Source organism: Lontra canadensis, unplaced genomic scaffold (genome assembly GCF_010015895.1).
Source record: "Lontra canadensis isolate GAN:19392208 unplaced genomic scaffold, GSC_riverotter_1.0 scaffold3, whole genome shotgun sequence".
Lineage (NCBI taxonomy): Eukaryota > Metazoa > Chordata > Mammalia > Carnivora > Mustelidae > Lontra > Lontra canadensis.
Genome location: NW_022630997.1, coordinates 45,812,771 through 45,826,037, shown reverse-complemented (window position 1 = coordinate 45,826,037; position 13,267 = coordinate 45,812,771). Strand labels below are relative to the sequence as shown.

Here is a 13,267-nt window from a genome sequence, read left to right as displayed (position 1 = left end):
AAGAGATCATGGATGGAACGGGGGTGCAGTGATGGCGGGGGCCCGGGTTGAGGGGTATGTATACTCGCAATGCTCCTGACCACTGCATGAGGCTCCTTCCACCACCGAGGGCTGGATGTGGGAGCCAGGGTAATTTGCAAAGCATGGTTCTTGATCCTCTAGGAACTTCCAGCATCACCACTGGAGGGCTCAAAAGGCAGTGTTCTCTTTCTCCCAATTTTGCTTTATGGCCATGTAGGCAGTGTAAGTGTTCGATGGATGCCAGAGAACTTCTGTTCCTAGTTTATGACGATACTATCCTGAAGGCAGATGCAGACTTTGTGGGGTTGGAGGCCTAAATAATTTCAGGGAGCCTCTTTGGTTAAACAATTCAAAATTACAAATATAAAATTGCTGTGCAATCTCCTCAGGGCCTAGAACGGGGAGGAACACAAGTGAGAAGCCCTCGTTGCTACCCAATCTTATAATACCCACCATTTATCATGTATAATAAGCAGGTATTTTATTTGTATCGGGTGGGTGGGCTTTAGGATCTCCATGTTAGAGATGAGGAAGCAAGCTCAGAAGGGTGACTCAGAAAGCCAGCCCTGGGTGCTGAGCTCTGGACTGAAGGCTCGGGCCTCAAGGGTCACATCTGAGGTCCTCTTTGCTTGGTGACCACAGCGGTCAGACCCCTGATGCTCCTGAGAAGGAATGTCCTGGACCTAAGCCTTCTCTCCCCCAAGACCACTGTACCTTTACGGAGGCCTGGCCAGGGCTCCCCCGGATCCAGGTCTAGGGTAGAGGTGGTGTTGGTGTTGGGTGGGGGGGGAGTTGGACTGTGACCATCTCTCAGGGCCCCACGTGGTGCAGCCTTGGTCCCGAGAGCCCGGCCTGTTGAGGCAGAGAGGCTGCATACAAAGGAAGGACAGCCAACTGCTGGGGCGAGCACGGGCTTTGAGAACACACGGACCTAATCCTGGGGTCTACAGCTTCCTGGTATGAAGTTCGGCCAGAGACGCGGCCTCTGGGAGCCTCAGCTTGATGACCTGTTGAATCAGGATAGTAACCTCTTCGCTGTACTTTGAGCTCCTTACACGTCCCGTGGTGAGGCAGTAAGGCTCCCGCACACAGACGCGACGATCTAAGAACAGTCCCAGCAGCAGCCTAACCGCCCGATTCCGCACCTCCCCTCCCCCTCGTCAGGGCTGAACGTTTCTCCAAGGATTCCTCCCAGCCCGGCTCACTTCCGTTGGGGAAGTGAAAAAGGTGGCACCGCGGAGGGGCCGGATGGCCGCGAGCCTCGGGGCGCGAGGGGAAGAGGAAGCCGGGGTGGTGGTGCTGTGGCCAGGCCGGGGCGTGAGCCCTCCGCAGAGCCGCGGGCTCCAGGGACTCCGGGGCGGGCGCTGTGGGGCGTCGCTCTCGATTTAGCAACACAAATCCGCCTGCCGGAGATTAGGCCGGGCGAGCCGCGCTCGGGGTGATGCACCGCCGGGAGGACGCAGCTGGGGCTCGGCGCTCTGCCCCGCGGAGCCGCAGGCGCCGGCCGGAGCGGGGGTCGGCGGCGAGGACCGCGCGGCCTCGGGCGCTCGCTTCCGCCCGCCCAGGCCCAGCTCGCTCCGCGCACCCACTTCTGCGCGCGCCTCCGGCGTCTCCCCATCCGCGGAGCCTCCCGGGGCGAGCCCTCGTTTTCCCGGGAAGGGGGCCGCCCCGGCCGGCCGCGGGCCCTCCTCGGGGGCCGCTCGTCTCGTCCGAGTCGGGCGGCGCCTCCTCCCGCGCCCCGCGCGCGCCCGTCCGGCCGGGCGCCGCCACGCGCGACCCTGCGCGCCCGAGCCAGCCTCCCGCCCTCGCGCCGGCTCCCTACGTGGGGGACGTGCCGGCAGATGCCCGACCGCGGGGTACTCCGCGGCCCCGCCGCCGCCGCCGCCCCCTTTCCGGCGCGGGAGGGAGCGGCCGCCGCGCCCCCCCGCCCGGGCCCGGACGCCGCCGCCCCGCGCTGCAGAGACGGGCGGCAGCCAATGGGCGCCGAGGAGGTGGGTCGGCTGGCGGCTGTCACCCGGCCGGGGACGGGAGCGCGGAGCCGGGGCGCGCGCGAGCCACCGCCTCCCGGGCCTTGGGGGTGGAGCCGCGGCTGGAGGAGGAGGAGGAGGAGCCGCCGAGCAGCCGCCCGAGGACCACGGCTCGCCCGGGCTGCGGAGCTCCGACGCCGGCCCCACGCCCGCCGCCTCGCGTCCGAGACCGTCAGCATGATCGCAGCGCAGCTCCTGGCCTATTACTTCACCGAGCTGAAGGATGACCAAGTCAAAAAGGTGCGCCCCCGCCCGCGCCGCCGCCCGGCGCTCTGCCCGCAGCGTTGCATTCCGGCATCCGCTCGCCGCCGCCGCCGCCTCCATCCTCCCGCGCCCAGCCTCCCCGAGGCCGGCACCGCTCGGACGGCAGGGCGGAGGGGAGGGGGGAAGCCTTCGCTCTTCGATTCTGCCCGGGATTGTGTGTGTGTTGGGGGGACGGCCCCCGAGACGGGGCTGCTTGCTGCAGTGTCCTTGAGCGGGGCTGTGGATGTCAGATGGGCCCCCGGGCCACGCGGGGAGGCGCCTGAGCTGGGGGGGGGGGACCGGTGGGTCGGTCCTCAAGGCCTCTTCGGAAGGTTCTGAGCGCCGTGGGCGGAGGAGCGATTACAGGGATGGTGGGGAGCTGAGCGCGCAGCAGGCGGAGGTGCCGGCTGGAGGCCGGGCATCCCATAGTCGGGGGTCCTCGCGGAGGGCGCCGGGTGCCCGGAGAGGCTCTCACCCCTGTTCTGCTAGCGGTTGCGGCTGCTTCTCAGTCTGGGGACAGGGTGACCCGCCCGGCTTCCCGGAATGGGGAGGGGTGCGGAGGCCACCGGAAACTTTGCTCATAGGCCTCAGGTCGGGAGCGGCATGTCTAAATGGAATTTTTTATTCCTCTACGTGACTGCTCTCTTAAACTGTAATTTCCAGCCAGGCCAGGGAGCTTAAATAGGAGACTGGTCTTCTGAGTCAGATAGAGGCCTTGACATGTATGCCTGTGACATGTGTGTACTCGCACTGGGACGCGTCTCCCTACCCTGAGGGGTTGCTGCCTTTGACATCCGTCTAGCAGAAAATACTGTCCACTGGCAGGTCTTAAAGGTGTATCTCTCCCCTAATGCCAGCCTTGCCACCGTGTTTTTAAGGAACAGCCTAGGCTGTGGGGAAAAGCAACCGTTTTATCAGTCGGAGGCCTGGCAGAGGCTCCTGACCCCCCCACACTCAGCATAGGTGACAGGACTGCCCGAGTAAGCTGGGATGGACAAACAAAGTGAGCCTGACTGTGGCGTTCAGACAAGGGAAGTACCTGCAGGTGAGAGGCGGGAGCCTAAAGCTTTGGAGTCACTCAGCTCTCTTCCCATCTATGTAGGACAGCCCCCTCCGGCCCAATAGGAAGTAGGCCTGCTGAGGGCCGTGACCTCATCAAGGTCACCTGGTGAGTTAGAGGCAGAGCTCAGGCGGGTCTCTCCCTCCCTCCACAGGGAACTTGGACCTCCTGGAAGTTAGCTGAGGGGGAGGTGCTGAGACCAAGGCCCTGGGGATGCTGCTTGGATCCTGGGTCCTGTGCTGTGTGGGGAACCAAAGCAGGGCAGTTAGGAGACAGGCCTGGAAATCTGCCACCATCCCTCACAGCTAGAAGCAACAGTGACTCTAGAGTTGACTGGCTGTGGGACTCCTTGCTCCCTGCTGGGCAGTGCGGTGGAGCTTCCCCTGGCCACGGAGCTCAGGGAGCTGTGCCTGCCCCTATGTATCGTTCAGGCTCTCTCCAGGGGTGTTGTGTGCCGCTGTTGTTCTTCCCATTTCCAGTGGGGAATGTACCGTGCGGATGAGTTCACGGTCCTTCCCCTGCACATGGCGCACACTGTAGCTCCAGATAGCAGACCACTGGAGTGGGGGTCCCAGAAGACTCTTCTAAGCGTCCATCATCCATACCTGCATCACTTGTGTGGCCTACGGGGCCTACGCTGGGTTGAGGTTTGAACTGTACTCAGTAAAAATTGTTTCGTCAGGCACTCAGTGTTGACTGTGGCCTCCCTCGAATTCCATCGACCAGGCTCCTGGAGGCATCTGGGTGTGTGACTTCTGAATGGATTGGTCCTCCTCAAATCCCTTCTGCTCTGAGATTGGGATCCTGGCCTTCCCTCCCCACCCCTTCCTGGCCTCAGAACATTGCTGGAGGAGGGTCTTGAGGCCAAAGCTTCCATCATGTAATATTATTGGCCAAGGAGAGTTTTAGGAACGAGATGGCTTTCTTGCACCCCACCGGGGACCATCTTAAACTGCTTTCTATAGGGTGTGTGTGTGTGTGTGTGTGTGTGTGTGTGTGCCTGCCTGCCAGAGGATCACCTTGGTCTGCATGATGGGCTATGTGGCATTGCCCTCCATGGGTGTGGTCCCCAGGAAGCTTCCAGGGCCTCCTGAGAGCCTAGTGGACACTCTTAACAATGGCCTAGTCCACTTTCCCCACCTCCACCTGTACAGAGGCTGGGGGACTGCATCTTCTCTCTTGGGACTCCAGACTTGGTAGAGGGCAGCCCTTCCTACCCACCACTTACTGTGAAAAGGCTGGGTGGGGCTGTAGGACTCCAAGCCCTGCTCTTCTTGCCTAAATCAGGCTCTACCTGCGACCCAGTGGGGACCCACTAGGGACCCAGCGAGGCTAGCCCCCGCCTGCCTACCCTGCCAGCGTGGGTAGCCATGATGATTCAGCCCTTCAGCTCTAGGCAGCCTCTGGGGCTCTGAAGACAGCCCCGGCCTCTCCCGCTAGCCTTCATTCATTTTCTTGCCTTCTGGCCTGGGGGTAGGAGGAAGGAAGACGGGGATGGTGTCAGGGAAGGTTTTTCCGGGATTGCTCAGGATACAGACGCGATCATGAAAAGAGTTCTCATTTCTCTCTCCATTGCCGGTGAGACATGTCACTAATTCAATTTTGTAAATATATCTGGGGTTGAAACAGGCCAAGGGCCTGGCTGCTCCAAGTGGAGCCACATTTACCAGACTATATCTGCGTGCTGTTGGTTAATGGGGTGCTGAGAAAAGCGTGTCTTGGTGTTAGACTGAAGTAAGTACAAGACATAGTTTCCTTTTACTCTCCTGGTGCTTTTAGCAGGAAAAGGAAGGCACGTGTGTGTTTGTGAAAGATTCCATTCATCAGAATCTCAGACATCTGCTAGTTCTGTAGCTAGAGGCTGGGTCCTTTGACCTCCAAGTAACTTTTAACAGGCCAGCCCTCTTGCCTGCTTCTTCCACTTGGCTTCGCCATGAAGAGCCTGGAGGAGGGTGATGGTGCGCATAGCCCTTTGTTTGGGAGAGGAGGATGAGTCCAGCACGGTGAGAACATGGCCTGTTAAGGACTAGCTTCCCTGGGGCGACCAACTGGCCTAGTCGGTAAACCATGCTTCACTCCATCTCAGGGTTGTGAGTTCGAGCCCCATGTTGTGTGTGAAGATTACTTAGAAATGAAATCTTGGGGCGCCTGGGTGGCTCAGTCGTTAAGTGTCTGCCCTAGGTTCCAGTCATGATCCCAGGGTCCTGGAATCGAGCCCCACATCAGGCTCCCTGCTTGGCAGGAAACCTGCTTCTCCCTCTCCCACTCCCCCTGCTTGTGTTCCCTCTCTTGCTGTCTCTCTCTCTGTGTCAAATAAATAAATAAAATCTTTAAAAAAAAAAAAAGAATAAAAATAAAAAACTAAAATTAAAAAAAAAGTAAGGACTAGCTTCCTTTCCTTCAAGTTTGTAAGAATGGCAACCAGTGGGTTCTCTCTGAGTGGGATCCCTGTGACTCTGAGTAACCCCCATCAGCAGGTGAACAAACAGGTGTGATTTGTCCAACAACTGAACTCAGGAGTGCTTGCCCCAGGAAGGTGGGGGAGAATATGCTTGGCAGTTAAAGAGCTACCCACGGTTTATTTTCTCCCAGCCCATGTATCCCAGCTGCAACACCAAGCACTAATAAAATGCCCTTTCCTTATTGCCCAGAGGTGAGGGAGAGGAGAGATAGAAAGTTACGAAAAATACCTCAGATACCTTTTGATCTGCTGTTACACAGATGTCCGGTTAGAGCCTCACTCCTTGGTGATTCTTTATCTCATTATCCTTGTCCCTGCTACCAGGGATGTTCTTGGAGCCCCCCCCTACACCCCGAGAAGCCCCAGCGTTTCGTTTGGTTTGATAATTTGAGACCGTCGTGAGGGAATAAACTGGGAAACCGGGTGGGTACGAGGGACTTTCACATCTGGCCATGCTGCGCCGTCCTCCCACGCTCCTGCTGTTTTCTGGAAATGGCATGGGCAGCCTTCTCCAGAAAAGACAGATTTGGTACTGTCTCTCCGCGCGTGCCTGCAGTCAGGGACTCCTGCGGGATGGAATTAGCCCCCGGAGTCAGCTCTGAGCGTGCCTGAGGGCACCCCTGCCTCTGCCGACAGAGAGGCAGCCAGGCAGCTCCGAGGCCGGGAGGCAGCCGTGGCCAGGCTTCGGGCACCTGTTTGTTGATCTGTCGACCTTTAGAATCAAGTCCGCTCATGGGGACTCAGTAGTTTCTTTGGAAACGGTTGAGTCCTTTATCATGTGCGGAGGGCTGTGCTAGGCTGGGGTGAGGGGTATAAACTCGGTGTGAAATGCTCCTTACTCCCCCGGAGCATCACTAATGATTTGCTCTCTTGGGAGAAGTGCAGAGCACAGAAGGCTGTGAGAGCAAAAGGGCCAGTGGTCGGATCATGGGTGGGAAAGTGCTAACTTAGGAGGGGCTTAAAGCCAGGCCCTAGGTGGGCAAATGGGTCTTAGACTTAGAAACTTGGTGAGGGAGAGTCAGATGGATAGTTCTCAAAATGTAGTTTTGCTTTCTCCTGAATGGCTTGTTATCTCTGAGCATCCCGGAACAGTTATGGCTGTCTTAGCAGGTATCAGGTGTTGTGTGTGTGTGTGTGTGTGTGTGTGTGTGTGTGTAGGTGTGTGCGCGTGCGCGTCCCCACCTGTCAAACCATACACACGCGTATATTAACAAGCTTGTGTGTATGTATGCTTTCAAAAACCCCTGGTGAGGTTGTGAGGACAGGAAGTAGTAGTATTCCTGAGTGTCCCAGAGCAGCGCTCCCCCTCCTTGCAGCGCCTCCCCTGGGCATCCCCACCCCACCCCACCACGCCCATCTGCCCTTTATGCTGCAGATGGAAAGCAGGGATTTTATTCCTCATTTAGAAACAGGCACTGGAGGTCCCATGGAGAGAGACATGACTTTCTCAAGGTCTTCAGACAATTTGGAATGGGCTCCAGTGGGCTCTTCTTACTCCCTCTGCTTCTTTCCTCTAGGAGAAAAATCCATCCTTGTTCATTTTACTGATTTAATGTGGAATCTGTATTTTAATTCTCTTCCCCACAAGTCAATATGTAGGAGACACATTTTATTATGAAATATTTGAGGTGCATAAAAATGAGATTTGAGATCAGCATAACAAACACCTGTGTACCTACCACTCAGCCTGAGAAGTTACAGACACGGTTACAATTACATTAGAGACAGACTGAAAGCTTGGCCTTCCTGTCTTCTGTCCCATTCTGTGTCTCCCTCCACAGAGCACCTCAGTCCTGATGTAGATGTTTATTATTTCCGTGCATGTTTTTAATGCCTTTATTACAGAGCATGTGTCTATAAACAGTGTATAGTTTATAGTTACTTTATGTAGTTGTAAGCTTTTGTAAATGATGTATCCTTTTGCAGCTCGCCTTTTCTGCCTCAGCAATCTGTCCTCAGGATTGCTCCACGTCGATGCACACACCTGTGTTTCATCAATTTGGACTGCTGCATGCTCTCACATTGTGCAAAACACCACAATTTAGGATTTATCTATTCTTCTGATGGGAATTTGGGTTTCTGATGTTTGACATTAGAAACAGCGCCACTGTGATTCTCCTCACGCACATCTCTAGGACACACGTGCGTCGCTCAGGGCTCGGGGCTGTCGATCTGGGCTGGAACTGCTGGGTTGAAGAGTGTGTACATCTTCCCATTTTCCAGGTTTTGTCAAATTGCCGTCCCCGGGGGTCCTGCCACTTCATACCCCCACCAGAAGTTTGTACAGGTTCCTGTCATCCCACACCAACCCTCGGTACAGTCAAACCTGTAACATGTTTTAGTAGATAATTTTTTAAAAGATATTATGTATTTATTTGACAAAGAGAGAGAAAGAGAGCATAAGCACAGGGAGCAGCAGGCAAAAGGAAAAGGAGAAGCAGGCTCCCCGCTGAGCAGGGAGCCTGATGAGGGACTTGATCGTAGGACCCTGGGATCATGACCTGAGCTGAGGGCAGCCGCTCAATGGATGAGCCGTCATCCAGGTGTCCCAAGTAGATAATTTTTAAAGAGTCTTCTTTCTTCCCAGTTGTTTCCATTCACATTACAGCACTGGACCTTAGTTTAAAATTAGCCATTTCCGGGGCGCCTGGGTGGCTCAGTGGGTTGGGCCGCTGCCTTCGGCTCAGGTCATGATCTCAGAATCCTGGGATCGAGCCCCGCATCGGGCTCTCTGCTCAGCAGGGAGCCTGCTTCCTCCTCTCTCTCTGCCTGCCTCTCTGTCTGCTTGTGATCTCTCTGTCAAATAAATAAATAAATAAATGAAATCTTTAAAATTAGCCATTTCCTAGTTTACTGTATGGAGCAGAGCCCTGGTGAGGTTGACAGCTCTCATGAGTGGCGCCAGCCCCATTGACTGCTGCTGGGACGTGAGTACACTCCGAGAAGGGGGGGGAGTAGGTGCAGGGAAAGGCGGGGAGGGCTCTCTGAGCCCCCCTCCACCCCCCGTGCTCCAGTGTGGGAATCCGTTGCACTTTTCCGGGAATTAAAGCATGCATGTGGGCTTTTGCCCACACACCCTCTCCCTTCCTGGGTGGAGCCGAGCCAGGCCTGGCTGTCTTATCAGCCGCCTAAATGTGGCTGGCCCTGTTAGAGGACGCTTAGGCCTGCAGCCTCTCTATCATCCCTAAAAGGAGAGGGTGGCCGTGCCCCACAGCAGGATGACTGAACCGCGAAGTGGGCAGCCCAGCCATCTACAAACCGAGGTCCCTGCTTCTGGGCTGAAAGTGTTGGATCATGTTCATCTGATTGATTACAGGCTTGGTTACAGGCCACAGACGCTGACACTGGGAGGGGACCTTGGAGGGACACCGAATGCCGACTAGGGGCCTGTCTTTCCTCACACAGGTCTTATTTCATCATCAGGATTTCATCATGGAACGCCCATCGTGTTCACTGCCGGGTACTGTGCAGAAAACATCACATCCCCACATCGCCCCTGTGCAAGGGTGCTGTTAGGATCTCCACTTTTGGATAAAGACCCTGAGGCTCAGCTAGGAAACTGCAGAAGAGCCAGCACTCAGACCCATCGAATGTGATGGCAGAGCCCCCATTATTTTTTTAGTTGAGGTATAATACTCATAGTGTAAAACTCACCATTTTAAAGTGTACGGAGTGACTTCAAGTACAGTCACGAGGTTGTGCAGCCCTGACCACCATCTGATTCCAGAACATTTTCATCACTCCCAAAAGAAACCCCGTACCCATTAAGCAGATGGTCCCCATCCCACCCTCCCCCGAGCCCCTGGTGTCTATTAATCTATTTTCTATAAAAACGGATTTACCTCTTCCGGACATTTCACATAAATGGAATCATGCAGTATGTAGCCTTTGTGTCTGGTCTGTCACTGAGGATTGTGTTTTCAGGGTTTGTTCATGCCATAGCATCGATTGGTCCTTTGCGGCTGAATAAAATGCAGTTGTATCCGGATTCCACAGTGTGTTTATATATTTGTCAGTTGATGGACATTGGGTTATTCCCACTTCAGAATAATGTTGCTGTGAACGTGTGTGTGCGTGTTTTTCCTGTGTGGACTTTTATTCCTCTTGGGCATATGTGTAGGACTGGCGTTGCTGGGGGAACCCTTGTCTTTATCTACCTGGAGAAAGGCACTTTCTCCATTTAGAAGAGAGGAAACAGAGACCCCCCCCCCCCAGCCCAGGGGTGAAGTGACTTGCCAAAGACCACACAGTTCATCAGTAATAGGGACAGGAACACTCCCTGGTCCCCGAACTCAGAAACCCATGTTCTTCCCACCATACTGCAACCAACCCTCCCTTTTCGTTGTTTAGGGAAACAGCCAGGGAGCTTGAAAGTTGAAGCAGAGCTGGGACCCCCCCCCCACCAGCTCGCAGGTTCCTCAGGCCTCTTTCTGTCCTTCCCTATCCTCCCCAACACTGGCACCTTGGCTTTGCTTGCCTTCTCCCCCCATGCCCCTCTTCTCTTGCTCAGTGTTGACTGAACTCCCTCCCCTTGGGAAGGAAATTGGCCCAATAAAGTCATTTACAGTGAAATGTTAGAAATGTCCCATTTTTCAAATTTCCCCCTGTACCCTGTCTTCCTCCCCCATCCTTGTTTGCATTTAAAAGAGGACCCCCACCAAGGGCCATGCCTAACCTTCCAGAAGAACCCCTAATGCTTTTATAATGCACAGTCCTGAAGATCGTTGGCACCTGCAGCATCTGCCCAGCCGCACTTTGAGCAGCTTGTCTCCTTGATTGGGGTTTGCCTTCAGCCCTGTTATTCGATCTGACCTCATTTCTCTTGGTGTCTCCCAGTGCCTTCTCTGATGTCTCTCTGGGTGGGTGGGACGAGTGGAGTGGGAGACCCAGGCCACTGTCCTCACCTTTGCAGGGATCTGTTCTGTTTGCGACATACTCTAACGGGCTTGGTTTAGTCGAGTCCTTCCAGGCAGCTTGGATGTAGGCATTTCTTCCTGCCTCTTACACGTGCGGCCGGCGAACCTCAGGAAGTGAAATTGACCTGATCTGGGTGGCCGCAAAGCAGTTGGATGAGCTCGGGGATTGCAGGCCTGTCTGACACTGGTGGGCAGATCTGGCTGCACCTGCGGAACCCGGATCCCGGTCCAGGGCTGCGCACATGGCCACAGCCCGCATTAGAAACCATTACCCAGGGCTCCCAAAATGGGGATGCTGAGCTGTGCTGTCCAGAACAGTAGCCACTGGCCACACATGGCTACTGGGCACTTGAAATGTGGCGAGTCTGATTGGGGATGTGCTAGTAGGTGTCAGGTATGCACAGGATTTCAAAGACTTTGTATGACAAGAAGATATATAAAGTATCTCATTAGCAATTTAAAAAGCATAATAATAATATTTTGGCTATATTGGGTTAAGTACAATGTTATTAAAATTAATTTCGCCTTTTTAAAAAAATGTGGCCACTAGAAAGTTTAAAATTACATACGTGGCTTTCATTATATTTCTGTTGGACAGAGCTCTGCTAGACAGTGCATTTTATGGCTGAAGTTTGGGCAGAGGCACTCTGGCATTCAAAGTGGTGGGTTTGTAGGGGTCCTTGGGCCTCAGTGTCATCATCCGGAAGGCTGGGAGGCTAGAATCCATTCTATCTAACAGATTCTTCTAGCTTGAGCAGTATGGTGGTGGCCGGCGAGCTGTCCGGGCCTCAGTTTCCTTATTTGTCAGATGGGATGAATGATCCTGCCTTGCCCTCTGCCCGTTTATCCAGCTAGAGAAGGGATGTGGAACCACTTGGAGAGCACACCAAGCTGTAGGAATGCCGGGACACACCTGTAGGCACCGGAGAGGCACTGCGGGGGCCGGGGGAGTAATCTCCGGAGAGGAGGAAGAGTAATCCCCCATGCCTGGAGCTCCTGCAGCCCTTATGAGGGCCAGTGGACAGTTTTTTTGTTGCTGTTTTGCTGATGGAAGTGACTTGCCCCCAGTGATGGGGTGGGGCAGGGTAGCTGGAGGAGGCCTGAGGGCCTTGGGGTTCCAGCCCAGTCTACTCACACTACTGTGCTGTTTGCACCCCGGGGCATTAGGGTCTGGTTGTCTCAGAGTGAAAGCAGAGCTGGCCTTTGGAGCCTCTCTTCTCTCTTGTCTGGAGGTGCCTGGGACTTTGGGAAGGGTGAGTCTGGAGGCTGGCCCCAGCCCAAGCCATGGACTCGGGCAGGCTGGGAATTAAGCCTGTTGTTCTTGCCCTGCCACATTCCAGGGCGGCTCTGTTCCTCTTGAGGCCTGTGGGTACCTCCTTTATTTTTAGCTAGTTCATTGTGACAGCTTTGTTCTCATCCTGGGCAGTAGCTTGGTCTCTCTCGCCAAGGAGAAAGTGTCTACTGTTGGGTATTAGTGGGTACTAAGGTCGTCAGGAGGCCTTTGGGCATGACCTCAAGGCCTTACATGGTTCTCCTAGCAAGAGGATTCTGGGCAGTCAGGGGAGGAGTGTCGAGTTTGGAGGCTCAAACTGGAGTCACACCAGTTGCTGGGTGCTTGGGGCCCCTCCCTTGATTTCATGGCCCCAGCTTCTTCCTGTGTAAGATGGGGTCCCTACGCACCGCCCCCCCCCACAGATGTGCTGTTTGACGTACCCAGCGTGGGCCCTGTCCCTGCTTAACACCTCCCTTCCCCAGATCTCAGTTTCTCATCTCGAACAGGGATCCCATTTTCCTCCTGGTTTGTTGTGAGTACACAGAAGTGTGTATGACTCATCTGTGGTTCCCAGCCCATGCTGGTTGAAAGGGAACTAGCAGTTCAGAAGCATAAATAAGATGGTCGGTAAGGGTGTAGAGCCCTGTCCTGTCCCTGGGCTGCCTGAGGGGATGAACCTCCATAAAGAGCCTGGGGAGAGGGAACCTCGCCTCACTGGGTTTTAACATGCCGAGAGGTCCTGTTTGCTCTGGCGGGGTTCACGCTTCCATCTTTCACTCGGGAGCCTCTAAAGTGGAAGTTATTTTCCCAAACACATTTCCTCTGGAGGCTCTCAGGTATTAACAGTCTCCGGCAGGCCTGGAGAGCGGAGTGAGAATCTCGGTTACCCGCAGGGCTCTGTGTCCTTCTGGGCCTCAGCCCTGAGACACAGATGTGGGGGCGGTGGGGGGGGGCGCTTAGATAACCAGAGAACTCCCAGAAGACTCTCCCTCCGGGAGAGGCTGTTGGCCCCACGCAGGTCCCCAGGAGGCTGAAGTGAGGGGCTGTTCTGGGAGAAGGGCTGGGCCATTCAGGGAAGAGGAGTCTCCGTCCTTATCTGAGCCAGCAAACCCTTCTGAGACCTCCCCGGGTAGGCGTCACCGGAGGCCTTCCCGCCCAGCGCCCAGCCGGAGCAGGTGCCCAGCCCAGTGGCAAAGACACCCGGAGGGCTTTGTAGAGGACGCAGAGGGCCTGGAAGGCATGGCCCCTGTCCCCTGGGCCCCCACA

General features: G+C 55.3%; 1 protein-coding gene across 1 annotated transcript in view; it reads left to right on the top strand.

The window, feature by feature from the left end:
- Window positions 1–2,095: 2,095 nt before the first annotated feature.
- HK1 (hexokinase 1) overlaps window positions 2,096–13,267 on the top strand; it is a 62,274-nt gene continuing 51,102 nt past the window's right edge. The window contains exon 1 of the mRNA XM_032841458.1: window positions 2,096–2,288. Within this exon, the coding sequence (XP_032697349.1) occupies window positions 2,226–2,288 (63 nt within the window). The 5' untranslated portion in view covers window positions 2,096–2,225. The remainder of the gene's footprint in view (window positions 2,289–13,267) is intronic.